This window comes from Branchiostoma floridae, chromosome 2 (genome assembly GCF_000003815.2).
Source record: "Branchiostoma floridae strain S238N-H82 chromosome 2, Bfl_VNyyK, whole genome shotgun sequence".
NCBI lineage: Eukaryota > Metazoa > Chordata > Leptocardii > Amphioxiformes > Branchiostomatidae > Branchiostoma > Branchiostoma floridae.
In genome coordinates, this window is record NC_049980.1 from 8,186,787 (window position 1) to 8,202,546 (window position 15,760).

Here is a 15,760-nt window from a genome sequence, read left to right on the forward strand (position 1 = left end):
GTTGGGGGCACCTGGAGGAAAAACATCTATCATAATTGTACATTCAACATACCAAATATAAAAGTATCACTAAAGTGTTTTCAAGATATTTTCTCTATGACACATAGACTTTGAATACATGCTTCATATTACGTACTAAGCCACTCACAGCATGTTACCGACAAGGAACATTAAGTTAACAAACCTACATTTCAGATTCTACTCTAGATTCTGATACTTAATTGCAGTGGTTTTCTTTTCAAGTTTTTTGCTGGGCTTGCACATTTCAACTACAAAATTAATCAATAAAACAGTAAAACAGAGAAGGTATCTTTTTTTCTCCGGCAAAATGACAGCACTATGAATGTAATAATTTTTTATTGAATTTACAGTATCTGAATGGTTTGAGACAACATGTGAGGTAAGCATGATACATTCTGTGACTTTGACAAACTGACCTCTGACAGGGGAAGAAGTAGATGGTTTAGGTGTTTGTCCTGTCCCTGTGTCCATCTCCCCAGCCTCCTCCATAACCCTCCTCCTCTTAGTCTGTGGTCCCCTTGGGGTTGTTATGCTACTGCTTGTGCCTCCAGAGCTGTATTCTGTGTCCCTTGTTGCCCTTCCTATTAAAATCAGAATGAATGGTTGATACGCACACTGTACATCTTTGGAACACAAAAATGCTGGAGATGAGCCTATCAGTACGTAACACCAAAAAATTGAAAATATTTCAATCTATGTTTATTTATTATCATTGAAAATTACCTCTGTCTGGAGTTTTCTGTTCCTTAACTGCTCCAGGTCTCTTCCTCTTCCCAGTCACGAGATTGTCTGGAAGGCAAAGTTTAGAAAAAGCACATTTAGGTGGAATCAAATAAATTTCTATAAATAACTAGTTGTAGAAGTACGTAGTAATAGGAGTAGTAGTAGTAGTAGTAGTAGTATATAGATCTAACAAATCCCTGAAATTAATGTGGAACATTGCAGACACTTTTAATGCATATGACCTTTGCGTATGTCAAATGACAATCTCAGAAGTCATACATGTAGATTGATAATAAATTATGTCATCACAGCCACAGTTTTGTAATGAATGAAAATCATTGACTTGGAGTTGGATGTCTTTACAAACATAGGACAAAACAAATTGCTAGCTCACCCAAAGAAACAGAGGCAGACACTTCAGCAACTCGCATGACTTGAGCCCGGTACGCCGCTGCCTGTTCTGGGTTCAGGATCACATTGGCATGGGGTGCTCTGTGGGAAAGACACTTACTGCACTTTACAACTGATCATAGGAATCCATTTTCACACTGTTTATAAACTAGGGATTCTTGCATCATCTTTTGTAGCAAATTGTACATCAGGCAAGTAAGGATGGACCTGACTGATGGTTTCAGCAGACTATTGTCCTCTCTTACCTGACAGTGGATCCATCATTGAATTCCACCAGGTACTCTTCTTCTCCAGTCTCTCCATTGTGATGGTAACCTCGAATAATACCTGAATAGATAAAAAAAAAGTAACTTCAACTGTGCCAGAAATTGTAGTCCTCACCTCAAGAACCACATTCTACCTACTGTCTTTTCCGCACACTACACATGTTTACACAATCATGTAACGTTATTGGAAAACAACTTGACACAGACCTTTGTTAAAGATGCAGTGCTCAAAATACTTTTTTCCGGCAGGTTGCCACCTGTCAAAAGCAAGGTTGCGCCATCAACATTTCAGGTTGCCCCACTTTCGTCAAATTAGCTACTAATCCGTTATCCTTTCTTTCAGTTACACATAACTACTTAATATGTTTTACCTTATCAAGAAATAGATACAAAGGCTTAATATGCACATAGGTGGGGGAAAAGCAATGTTCCAACTGCAAAATGTCAGGTTTACCTGGGTTTAGAATTAAGTTGCACCAAGCAAATGTGCTTGCAGTTGCAAGTGTGTAAGTGGGTATTTCAAGCACTGAGATGTGACTACACAGAGTCTTAGACATAGACTACCATATCCCCACCTGGCGCGTAGACACAGTCCTGCACATCCTCTACACTAGCCAGGACAGCAGTGTTAACGGGCAGGCGGGACACCACCATCATGTTCCTGGCTGCGATCTCCCTCGGACGGACGGTAGTCTCATCCTCATCCTCAAACCTGACAAGATATCTGGACACAATAGGGAAAGGATTGATGGATTATGGATTAGTCCATTCCAGGTTAAAGCAAAGATGATCTTAAGCTTATCATGACTTTACCAGAATCACTTAAATACATGTACAAAAGATCTACATCAGAGCTTTACAACCATCCCTGAACAGAGACAGTGGGTGCCATAGACTTCCTGCAACCTATGATCCACTGCTTACTGAGTCACATGTTCTGCATAACGTGACGTCACGACAACAGTGAGTTGTGCATTCCTTGACAAAGACTGGTGCTGCATGTCCAGTCAAAAATTTGGGTAAGTCCAATTTTTGTGTTGGATGTTCAACTAGTTCCATAATAACTTCTACCAACACAGACGAACTTTCAAGTTAAAAAGATTGATCTTACACCAACTTTCCTAAAGATATTTTAAAGTAAAAAGTCAATGGAGGAAGCACGTAATACCTGTCATTTTTCAAAGTCTTGAGAATGACACCAGGGTACCAGTGCTTGTCACTCACAAGCAGGGCCATCACGCGAGCACCCTCCCTCGGCTCGGAGCTGCCGCTGTCCGAGGATACAGTTTCTAGAAACAGGTTGAGACATGCGACACAATTCATACAGCATTTGTCACCAGTGCTACTTGTCAAACATCCTAAACATGCAGCAAAAATTGTGGCAGATGAATGAAATGAGAATATATCTTATTTAGATATTGGATAGGACAATGGTAAAAGTCAAAAACATTGATGAAGGTTATATGTCCAGGTAATACGATATGCCAAAGAGCAGTTACTCAAACAACTGGATATGATTATAGGATTTTGACAGTTTCAGACAACTATCCATTGTCTCTTGTCAGTGACACTGGAGAGATCTGTCAGAGAGAGTTTTTATATCTTAGGTGTGAATTGATATGCAAAAGAGATCTAGTTGAAGAATAGGTTTATCCTAACTATGAAGTAATGTGCAAAAAGGGGAGGAAGACATTAATTCATAACATATCAATTCATACCTAGGATAAACTTGTTCTTGGCAGAGGAAACAGTTTGACAAAACCCCTCACCTCTACTCGTATCCTCTTGTGGTTTCTCACTTCTGCCAGACAGCCTCTGCTGCACCCCCTGAAAGGGAATCTCGGGAGTTCCTGCCCTCTCCTCAGAACTGTCACTGCTCTGCTCGTCACTCTCATGCCCTCTAGACGACCTTGACGACCTTGCTGCTGAGCTACTCCTGCTTTCCTTTCGACCTTGTGGTTTTTTAGAAAGTTTTTCTGTAGACAATGACCTGCTACCTGCAGAAGCTCCACCTCTTCTACCTCTTCTTCTAGGACTTCCCCTTGTTCTTCCACTGGGTGTCCTACCTCTTGGAGTCTTCTTCGGAGATGGTTGTACGGCTGCTCCTTCTTCTACTATCTCCTCTTCTGCAGTTTTGTCACTGTCCTTACCAGAGGGGCCAGCTGTTCTAGTTCTGCTGTGTCTGCCTGTCTCTTCTTCTGTGCTGTCAGATGTCTTCTGTACAGCTGAGGCTGATGCTGTTGCCTGACCTGATCTTAACGCTCTCCTAGGAGAGTCAGTTTCCCTCCCGGGCTCTTCTGGACTCACTGTTTCTGTCTGTCTCGTACGACTACTCTTTCTTCTTCTAGACTGTTGTTCTTTCTCCCCCTTTTCATCTCCTTCTGGTCTACTCCCTCCTTCACCTTTACCCTTGTCCTTTGCATCTTTGCCTCCAGCAGCCTCTGTCTGTGTTCCAGTTTCACTGACCTCCAACCTTTGACTCCCACTTGTGACCTTTGACTGTTGACCCAGAAGCTGACTGCCTATCCCTGACCTCCTTCTCCTGGGTGACCCCACAGGTTTGGTGAAGCCCTCCTGGTCCTTGTCCCCTCCCCCTGTCCCAGGGGAGGAGCTGGAGGACTTGGACTGGCTGGAGGAGGTCCTCTCTAGGCTGGCCAGGCTAGGACCAGAACTATAGGGTAGGAAAGAATAAAGTCTCATGAGTAACAGTGTAGTCTGTGTGTTTGTTTCAATACTCATGTAAACTTATTATAAAGCCACACTGTAGTTATAGTACAGTGATAAGATTCCTTTCAACACAAACGTATACAATGGGAAGAAAGTGAAGCATTGTACAATGATAACTTGCAACACAGAGCTTCCATGACCACACTGTACTTGCAATTGTTTCTACCATTACACTTTGCGCAGAAGCAATACGACTACTAAGTTGATAGCTACTAACTTGATACTCTAAATCTATATCAAATTCATACTAGATAAATAAATGGATATCAAACCAAATAAAAACATTCCATCCTTCAGCATACTGTCATATATTACACAATACAGTGTCAATTGGATTCAATTTTTTTTCAGCATACTGGTAACATAGGTTGAAAGGCAGCTACACATACTGTACATCTACATTCAATTTATTGTAATTCAAACCATCATTGTGGCAACAAACACCTACACACCTGTTAGTCCTACTCAAGCTGGATGAGCTAAGGCTCTTAGACAAGCTTGAAGGAGATGATTTTGAAGCTGATGTAGACAGGGAGCTGATGTCTGCTAGTTCTCCTGACATCAGTGAGCTGCCAGTTCTGGACACACTTGGTGAGATGGACACTTCCTCCTCTATGTCTACTACTGGCTCCTCCATCTCCTATACAGAAACAGGAACAAGGAGATTCAGAGAGCTACAGTACACATAGTTACTATACAATGTATGTTTCCTATTGACATCACTTACTTAGTATATTATTCTCACTTACTCGCTTGCTCACACAAACACACACACACACACACACACACACACACTCACACTCACACACATACAAAATACACCACATATAAATGAAACCATAAATGTAAGTCATTGCATTGTGCTGATAGTGTGTTTGGCCAAGAATTCAAAGGTACTGTTTCGAACCAGATGTTGTGTCCTTGGCACTTAAAGTTTCCTCTTTTCTTTCAAGTGAAGATGAGGACTTAGCTTCAGTTATTCCCTCTGACAGGACATTAAACAGAGATTCTGTTTTTGAGAAGAGACAAACTTTGAGGAGGTTAAAGAACTCACAAGACTTATCAAAAAGAATAGCAGTCCTTTTCAGTGTGAATGGATCATACAGGTCTCGAGGACTTGGTATGATAAAAATCATCAATAAGACAATGGGCACTAGAAAGGCCGACATTTGCTTGAGAGCACATGCAGCATATTTCAGCCCTCTCCCTCCCCATGCAACAATAGACTATTCCAAAATCACTTTTGTTTAAAAGTCACTTCCACTAATGACACTTAATGACACCCAAAAATGAATCTTACAAAATTCCTAGTGCAAGAATGGACTCTTCCAGTGCACCCCATGTGAATTTGCACAATAGACCAGTCCAGAAATACTCCCATTGAAAACATGGCCAAGGTTGAACTAAGCAAAATAAGGCTTCCACTTCCACTAAAAATGGAATATTGAATCATCACCTTTCTAAAACTAAATTTGAAAACATCCCCATGCAAGAATGGACTCTTCTTGCGATGCCCATATGTAAAGTGGTGCAGTCCAAAAATACATCCGCTAAAATTGGACTTGGACATAATCACCAAAGTCCCAAAAATGGATTTTAAAAGGATGTAAGGATGGACTCTTCCAGCACAACCTATGTAAAATTGCAAAGTTGACCAGTCAAAAAATAACCACACTGAAACACTTTGACATATCAAATCACCAAAGTCCATAAACAATTTTTTTTAAATGCCCCCCTCCATGCAAGAATGGACTCTTCCAGTACACCCCATGTAAAATTGCAAAATAGTCCAGTTCAAAAATACTCCCACTGAGAGACATTATATAATCAACAGTCCAAAGATGAATTTAAAAAATATGTACCCCCTCCGTGCCAGAATGGACTCATCCAGATAACACCGGGCTCAGATTGGCTGCCAATCCCCTTCGGAATGTTGACTCTGGGTACGTGATTGGTTGCCTCTTTAATCAAGTTATTAGTATATATAGACATGTGCATATGCTGTCTTCAGGTGGGAGAGGTCAACGACCTGGCCAGTGGAGAATTACCAAAAAAGTCCCCAAATATATCATTTTGAAGTGGTTTATGCCAGAAATTATACATGGGTCATTTGAATGAATATCTAGTGCACCTATTTACCAAAATGTAGGTCATTTGGTTACAAGACCAGGGAACAGGAGCCAAAAGCTTACGTTTTTGGTCAAAGAATGTCCCAAAAATTCCAAATTTAAGCATTTTGTTGTACCGTATGCCAAAAGTGTAAATGCATTCATATGCGCGTATGTAGACAGCACTCCTATACCAAATTTCAGGTCATTTGGTTGTAAAATGGGGGTATAGGAGCCAAAAATGTCATTTTTGGGGCAAAAAATGGCAAAAAATGCCAAAATTAAGCATTTTGCTCTACCATATGCCAAAATTGTTTTTGGAACCTTGTGGGCATATGATCAAGGCACCTCTGTAGCAAATTTCAGGTCATTCGGCTGTAATACCAGGGTACAGGGGGGCAAAATGTACATAAAAATTGCAAAAAGCAGGAATAAAATCATTTTAAAGGAAGATATGAAAAAAATTAGAAAAAAGCACCTGGGTATTGACCCACTCTACCCTTGTGCCAAATCTCAAGTAATTCGGTCCAGGAACGACGGAGTTGAATCGATTTGAAGATTTGACAGGAGAAAGAAAGAAACATTACGAATACAATATATTTCACCATACCTATGGTATGGCTGAAATATAATTAAAGGAAAGACAAGAAATCACTCGCTCAACAAAATACACCACATGATTATATAATGGAACCGTGAAAACATAAGGTATAAAGCTCACCTCTATCACTTGGTAGTCCACAATTTTCTGACCTCGTTTGATCTTCTCTGTGATAACTCTCTTGACAATTGTTTCAGTGATAGTTGTGATGGTAGTCTCACGGACATACTGGGGTGGGCTCTGTGGAAAAAAACTTGTACATGTACTTGAATTTTCTAAAAATCATATTCTGAACATGGCTGTCTCTAGGACCCATACCTCAGTCCTGGGAAGGAAAGTTGCTTGCTGGGACAGAAAAAATATTAAACTGTCCTTCAAAATCATCTGAACTCCATCACATAATACATTGTATTGATGAAAATAAGATTGATAAAAATAAGATTGACGGATCTCACAACGAAAATCAGCATGGGCTCTCAAACAATGGATGGCCCCCTTGGTGGGACAGAAACAAATTAAAGCTCACGACGACTCTGATTCAGGCTGAAACTTGTAACAAATAAAAGTCTTTGTTTTCGTTACTTACCTCCTCTTCCCCTCCTGCAGATTCAGTGTCATTGTCCTCGTCAATTTTCACCCTCTTCCGGGGTGGCTGCCCCTCCTCCCCATCTCCATCTCCTGGGATCCTCTCACCATCCCCTCCCTCCTCCTCCTTTTCCTCACCCCCATCTCCACCAGTGGGCTGTCCCTCCTCTCTACTTGTACTTTGGGCACTAGGGGTTGAACCACGTCCTGATGGGGAGGTTCCCCCACCATGTGCTCTGAGTTTGGCAGATTTGCGCTGTTTATCTTTCGTTTTTGTCTTCACCGTTGTTGTAGGTGATGGTTGCGTATTTGCCTGTGTACAAAGAGAATCAAGTCATTATCAGAATAGATTTTTTTGTAACATTCCATGACAGCAGCAAAAAAAATTTAAATAGACTCAAGAGGAATCAAGAGGAGTCTGATGCTGTTGCCATTGGAGAACTTCTTGCCTACTCTATACATACAGTCTGATTCAACAACAACATAGCGCTACTGGGAATAGTCACTAATGGCATAATTCATTCTAGATTTTTACACTATATTGAGTCAAATTTTCTGCCATCTAATATTCTAATTCATAGTGTGTCAGTGGTTGTGGTGCTTCATGTGGCCTTCTGGTTATATTATAGCATATATCAAGGCATATTACACCATTTTCACAGTACAGTAGAGTGTACGAACATGCCCCTGTCTAACATGTGCCCAAAAAGGACACATGGATTTGGTGTGTCAGTGTGCAAAATCTACACATTTGCCACAAAGACCAATAAACTGTGTTTTTTTTTCAAAATTCTAATGTATCAAGATCATATTTAGAATTTTTTTCACATACAAAGAGAGCTACAGGTGTTCCCCAGCCTACCTGTACCCCCACCACCCTGGTAGCTGAGGATGTCTGTGTACAAGGGCCCCTCCATGTGGGGATGGATGCTGGTGGGCTCCCCAAACCTGCTGCAACCACATGCCTCCTCTTTCTCCTGTCCAGAATCGGGCTCACCTGTTAGGGGTTAAATACATTAGGTCCATCTTGCACAGACATCCTACTGGTTTTCTGGCTGAGATAAAAATCCCTGTTCTTTAAATCTCTGTGTCCCAATGTTTTGTCTTACAATAGAAGGACAGACATTGTCTTTGATCTAAGTTAAGAAACATTTTCCCAAGATTTCTTTTTTATCTGTTATGAGCAGGACTGTCTCCAGTAACCTCTCTCCTAGGATAGATATCATAAAAAAATCTGAATTTCAAGGAATTAAAATGTACTCTTTAAGCTTAGAATGACAGATGCAACAATGAAAATCAGCAATATATGGGCTTCTAAATTCCAACTGACACTTGGTGAAATGTGTAAATAAAAATATTTTTTTAAGATTTGCCTTTCCAAAATTTTCTGAGGAGAAGATCCCTGAAGACACTTATAGTTTTGCAAGCCCCAACACCTATAGCCCAATGGGTGGGACAGAAAACCATTTCAAAGCTGGAGACAGTCCTGGTGCAAGAACACTGCAGTCAACAGGTTGCTTCAAGGTCCAACACAAATTGACACAGATTAAGCAGTGCCTACCTGTGAGGTGTACTCATAAGGATCCTTCTCTTCTGCTGAAAGTTTTTCAGGAGTCGTTGGATCTCCTGTTAAAGTTGGCCTCTCATCTTTTCCAGCAGTGTCAGGTGCAGCAACCGTCTCTGCTGTAGTTGGGGATCTTTTTCTTTTCTTGGTTACCTGTGCATGGCCATCACTTGCTTCATCTTTTCTCTGTCCTCTTTTCTCACTCTCATCATCAGGGACCTGATGCCCAGGCACCTGCTCTCCCTCTTCACTACTTCTCCAGTACTCAAGTGTGTCTGCATTAGATGACGTAGACAGTGACTTTTTGAGAGGCTGGATCGCCTCCTCCGTCTCTCCAGATGTGCGATCCATAGGCCGCTCCCTGCCTGCTGATTGACAGGAATCATTTGCTTCCGCAGGTGCCTCTTCTTGTTCTTCTGCCTTTACTTCCGCCCGTGCCAACGTCTCTTGGTATAATCCACACGTGTGCTGTGCCAGAGAAACATCAACTTTTTCTTCTTCCACGTCCATCACATCTGCCTGGCTGATCTCATTACCTTCAATGTGCCCTTCAGTCTTCTGTACTGACATCTCTGACTCCTCAGAGTCCAATAACTGAACCGGCCTCCTCCTGTGACCTTTAACCTTCTGTCCTTTCTTCCTGCTGCTTACAGGAGGATCAAACAAGTCTTCACTGCAGAGAAATACAAAATGTACATCATGAAAAACATGGGCAATGAACAAGCTAGAAAATATTCTCAGGGTTGGACAAGTTTTCTAAAATTCACATACAAAAAAAATTTACTTGCCCAAACCAACTTTTCACTTGCCCGAAATTCAAATGACCTGTATTTTTACTTCCATCGATGGCATTCTTGTTATTGACTCTATATTTCTCTGTTGACCAATGCTTGATGCCATGACTGAAAAGTGGCAAGTACATGTATACAAATGTATAAAGATCTCACTCATTGAAAAATCTTGCTTGCCCAATCGGGCAAATGGGATAGGACATGCACTTGCCCGACCATCACTTTCACTTGCCTGGGACAATAGGGCTAGTCCAACCCTGACTCTCTATTGTTACATCATCTATTCATAAAGAACAATCATCATCCATATATTATACTCAACATCTATCTAACTGACTAATAAACTGGTGAATGTACCAACAAAACACATCTAACGTTATAACCAGCTCAGAAATGAACAAGGAATAACAATGAGTTATCTACCCAGAATTGAAGAGTTCAAAAATTTGTTTTTCCCTAGAACTAAGTACTGAAGGAGCATCCTTATTAGATATCTTGAAACAGAGCAAAGGTTAGGTGTGAAGGTTGTTTGGTGTTACAGTAATATAACCACCTGCTGCTACACTGTGTGCCTAGCGTGTTATGACAATGGGCGATTGTACTGGCTGAGAAACAGATACAGATATCAAGGTGGCCAATTTGTTTCAAAGCTGAGTTATTAAGGCATTATCTGTTACCTGTCTGCTGGCCCGGGTGCATCATCTTCCTCAGAGCTGCTGTCCTGTTCCTCCTGCTGGGCTCGCACTTTCTCCCTCACCCTGGTGAAGAGGGAGGGGAGCTTGCTGGGACTCTCTTTGATGGCCTTCAGCTGGTCGGCATCAAGTTCTGGGGGTTCTGAAAAAGGTAATAACCTTGAATTGATAAGTAAGTTTTGATAGCTTATTTTCAGGTTTAACCACCAGAAAGTACTAACTGCAACATTCCAGTTTTCCATGTGTAATTCTTTGCACACAATGTTTTCTTCAACCAATGTTTCGATGGCCGCCTGTCCCCTTCCTCGCGATCAGGGCAATTCTGACTGGTACATTTTACGCTGCAGTATAGGTGTTGTTGCTTAAGCCCCCTTCACACGAGAGCACGAATGAGCCGGAATGCCGTCCGAATGAATTTTTTTTTCTATTCGTGGCAATTCCTCGCAATTCGTACTGTATTCTAAACATTTGTACTGCGTTCCAGATATTCGTCCCCGTTCTTTTGGCTGGCTCGAAAGTTTTTGACATGTCAAAACCTGTCGAGGTGCATTCGAAGTGTAGAAATATCGAATGGCATTCCAAATGGATTCTAAGTGGATTCTAACTAGTCTAACTGCAGTCTGACCGCATTCTGTGGCATTCCAACATTATTCGAAACGTTTTTATCTCATTCGAAGGAGAACCGAAAAGGCAAGCCACTTCGAATCCTGCCCGAATGTGGCCAAAAGAATATCTCGAATGCAGTAAGAATTTCTAGAATACACTACGAATTCCCAGGAATAGAAAAGAATTTTCATTCTGACGGCATTCTGGCTCATTCTTTCTCGTATGAAGGGGATATCAAGTCCATTTGGAACCCCCGCTCGGAATGGCCCCGAATGTGTTACGAATTTTGCAAATACTTCATTCCGACTGGTTCGGCTTGATTCCTGCTAATTCGATTTCCGTGTGAAGGCCCTATTACAGATGCAGTCGCAAAAGTATTTACATATAAAACAGATACTCACTATCAACAATACAGTCCAAAACATAAAGGAGCACATATCATTATCTACTTCTTAAGAATGCAGTCCTAACTTGACAGAGTCTATATCCCATATCATTAGGTAATGTTAATGTTGAAGGCCATTGGTTTAACTGCTTCCTTAGATTAGCATTTGGTAATGTATTTTGTCACAACAACCATGCAAAAATGTTTCCATTGAAATAGCTTGAATATAAACCTTACTTTGTAGCTGAAAGAGAGGCGGCTGATTGTCCTCCTGTGTATGGTCAGACTGACTCTCCAGCACAGCTCCCATCCTCATCTGTAGTGGAGCCCCTTCCCCAGGCTGTCCACCCCTGTTGGCTGCAGTGGTTAGTCCCTGCCCACCACTGGTACCTGGGTCAGCAAAGACACTACCATTCCCTTCTGGGGTGGTGTCAGCACTAGTGACTGCACTGGTCGGGGTTGTGTCAGTGGGAGACTCTGTGTAGTCAGGGACAGGAGTGCTGTGTCTGGGCAGGCGGGGTCGCGTGGCCTTCATGAGGGGAGGGGTGGTGGCAATTGGTCGGAACAGCCCTCCATCTTTGGGGAGGGCAAGGTGAAATGGAACTGCAAGGAAGAAACAAAGTATCATCAAGTCTTCTTTATGAACAAAGCAAAAGGAAGAAGTTTTGTATATACTACACTATGAAAACAGTTTTATAGCAATACAGTGAATTGTTAAAGTTTAGAGCAAAGCTGGAAAGCAAAGTACATTACAATCATCTCCATATACATGTACATGTAACGTTACCTGAGGACTCTGAGTTGTTGGCCTGTGCTGATGGTGTAGCCCTGCTCTCTCTTGGTGTCTCCTCTTTTTCAGTATCACAAAGAACAACTTCAACAGAGGAATCTTCTTTGCAAGAAAAAAAGCAACATTTAGAGATCATCTAATTGGCACAACTTAATTCAAGTTACTAGTTATTTCCTGTATTTATACTCAATTCACCTATACAAGTGACATTTCATCAGCTTGAAAGTCCGTCTGTATTGGTAGAAGTCATTCTACAATGTACATCTAAGTTTAGCCTGTGTTCATACAATCTCTTGTTAGCTGGGGTTAATGACCTTCCCCCCAATCCCCCCCGTCGGGCTGGCCGCTAGTCAGGCTAGATCAAAGTTGTACTGAAATTTCCAACTCAAAAATTGGACTTACCAAAATTTTGATTGCTCATTTCTTGAAGAGACTAGAGTTGGTCAGTCAAAAATTCAATATTTGTGTTGGAAACAACAGTTTGAATTTGATCCAGATATTTACAAACCTTCCCTGTATTGACTTCTCTGAAAAGTGATGAAGAAAAAGCAAATTACCAGTATAGCCTACATGTACATGATAAAAAAATCCCTACCCTTTTCTGCAACTGAAATATCAGCTTCCTCTTCTACATCTGGACCGTTGCCTGCTTCTTCATCTTTTTGGGAACTAGTGTCTGTGACACCTACATGTACGTCTTCTACTTCTTCCTTGGAATGTTCGGTAGGAGCTGGTCCCACTGGCTGTTTAGTAACTTGACCTTGAGGTAGGAAGAGCAGCTGACTTGGTGCTAACTCTGGCTCCGTCGACTGGTCTTCTAAATCCTCAACCATTTCTCTCACCCTACTTTGCACGTTTTGAGACTGGGAACCATCTAAAGATGGGGTAAAATGAAGTGCCCAATTGTCTTGCACATCATCAGAGCCTTCTTCTTGTTCATCAGTGATATCTTCCCTTTGCAAAGACCTGCCTTCACCCTCTTGTACTGCAATGTCCTCTGTTCTGACTTGCTTTTCATCATCTTCAGACTTTCTGACATCTTCTTTTTCTTGGTCCGCATCCTCTTCAATCATTTCAACCTGGCTATAGGATGTCTGTGGGTCATCTTTGCTGGTACTCGCCAATTCCCAAAGTGAAACCTTTTTCTTCTGAGCAACGTCTCCTCCAGACGTCTGCAAGACATCTTCAGGATTTTCTACTGATTGCACCCTGACCGTCACACTTTCAGGTTTGCCTTGTGTTTGAACGTCCTCTCGCATTTCCACTGACACCCCGATTGCTCCACTCCCTTGGCTCATCTCTAGAAGCTGCTCAATGGCAGCTTCCAGCAAACAGTTTTGTGCCTTGTAAACGCTGATTAGTATGTCTTCATCCAGACTAGGAAACATACCCTTCAAGAAGTCTAATGTTTGTTTCAACTCCTGTCTTTCACTCTTCCTACCAGTCTGACTACTTCCAGAGGATGATGATGAAGATGCAGCCTTATTGTCTTGAAGTCCCTCTGCTTTGGTTTGTTCTGTAGATACAGATGGACGACCTTTGTTGCTCACTTCCTGGGAGATGCTTTCATCATGTTCTGATGATAGTTCTGTATCTGGGAGCTGCAGGTGAAGGGAGGGAGGCCTGCTGGTAGAGTCCTTGGTCATGTCCGCAGACTTGGTCCCACTTGGTCCCTCACCATCAGGACCTGGTGCAAGCAGATCCTAGACCAAATGATGAAGCAGATATATGACAAGATGACCAGAAGCCCGATGCCAGTTTTTTAGAGAGAAAGAAAGGCTCAAACAATAAACTGTAGCATCTGTCATGTATTCAATCTGCCAAAGTAGAGGACATTTTCAGAGACATTTGAGATGAAATACAATAGTGCAAATCTTAACTGTATTGATTACTAGAGGAGAAAGCATACCTGAGACCATTGTGGTTCACTGGGCTGCCATGGATGATCTACAAGTTCCTGCTGAGACTGGGCAGAATTGTGTGATGATCCTTGTAATGATGGAACAGGAGGGTCTTCTGCAACTTCCAAAGACTTATCTACACAACGAAACATCATTTTTCTTATCATGACATTGTGAATCATAGAGGTTTGCTATGCCTTGTCCTAAAACTTTGCTACAGACTTATCAATCCATCTACAAATAACATTATCTTACCATTATTTTAATATATAATTGGTAAACCTGATTTCAATTAGATTATCTAAAGTGTCATGTTCACCTTGTTCCTCTGTTTCCCCTGTTGGTGATGATGGGATGATGTGTGGGGTGTGGCCGTACGCCTCTGGTGATGGGGAGATCACAGTCTCAGAACCTCTGGAATATGGAGAACACATTTTGTCTGTTCAGGTAAATCATGTACAACAGGTGGAAATTGTCAAGTTTTGCTACTTCTGCTTGTCTTTTGGTTCTATCATGTCAAGAGGTTGGTTTCTACAATGATGTTCAATCACTGCACAGCAGGTACAGTACATTGTAAAGTTTGTCTGTTTAGGTACATCATGTACATGTAACAACAGGTAGAAATTGTTCAACAGTATCGAAATCAATTATTTTCATGCCATTGACATCTAACGTCCTACAAAACTTGAGTTCTTGTCTCATGACTCTACCATGTCAAGAGGTTGGTTTCTACATACAATGATCTACAACCACTGCACAGCAAGTACAATACATAGTAAAGTCACATCCATACCCCTCTGATGACAGACTGGTGTCCTGTACCAACATGGGTTCTCCTGAGAGCTGCAGACAGCCCAGGTTCTCAGCTGGGGTGGATAGGACATGCTCCTCTTGGGGTCCTGAAGGAAATGGAAAAAAGTATAACATCTATTTAAAAAGTACATTACATAGATAGATTGACTTTGTTTGAGAGCTCATCAAGAAGGCATCACTTCAAGCTGAACACAACTGGACTACCCTTATCTTTGGTATACACCGTGAGCGCCCCCAAGCAGGTACTGCAGGAACTGCAGAAGTAGACATGTTGATGTGAGGCTCTATAGTGATGGCATTTGTTATCATCCATGTGTTAGATATTCCAACGCTACCATGCAAATCATACCTTTCCATTAAATCTGAACATGAATTTTTGGCATATAAGAATCTTACTAATACACAACTAGTGATCCTGGGGAGACCAGCCAATCAGACCTTTGTGATGTTGATTCCACACACGTTTTAACAGATTTTCTAATTGTCTATAACATGTATTATCAACAATACAAAAGAAAGATGAAGTGACGTACTCTGGACATCTTCCATGAACATATCCTGCCATTCCCTTATTGGTCAATTTCCTAATTAGCAGGCTACCATTGGTCGAACTGCTACTTATGATGGACAGCCTTTTGTTTGCCACATTGAACTCGTTTTAGATCTATCATGGCCGCCGCGTGAGAAAGGTGTACAGTGATGGCATTTGTTATCATCCATGTGTTAGATATTCCAACGCTACCATGCAAATCATACCTTTCCATTAAATCTGAACA

General features: G+C 41.6%; 1 protein-coding gene across 1 annotated transcript in view; it reads right to left on the reverse strand.

Annotated features, from left to right (window-relative positions):
* LOC118432675 (TP53-binding protein 1-like) overlaps positions 1–15,760 on the reverse strand; it is a gene marked incomplete in the record, with an annotated part of 26,465 nt that overhangs the window by 4,788 nt on the left and 5,917 nt on the right. Inside the window, 20 exon segments of the mRNA XM_035844293.1 lie at positions 438–602; positions 745–810; positions 1,139–1,236; positions 1,401–1,482; positions 1,997–2,145; positions 2,590–2,710; positions 3,191–4,092; positions 4,601–4,788; positions 6,978–7,097; positions 7,444–7,755; positions 8,305–8,439; positions 9,004–9,679; positions 10,475–10,631; positions 11,718–12,083; positions 12,268–12,372; positions 12,866–13,973; positions 14,180–14,307; positions 14,491–14,585; positions 14,965–15,070; positions 15,518–15,542. Coding sequence (XP_035700186.1) covers positions 438–602; positions 745–810; positions 1,139–1,236; positions 1,401–1,482; positions 1,997–2,145; positions 2,590–2,710; positions 3,191–4,092; positions 4,601–4,788; positions 6,978–7,097; positions 7,444–7,755; positions 8,305–8,439; positions 9,004–9,679; positions 10,475–10,631; positions 11,718–12,083; positions 12,268–12,372; positions 12,866–13,973; positions 14,180–14,307; positions 14,491–14,585; positions 14,965–15,070; positions 15,518–15,542 — 5,104 coding nt within the window.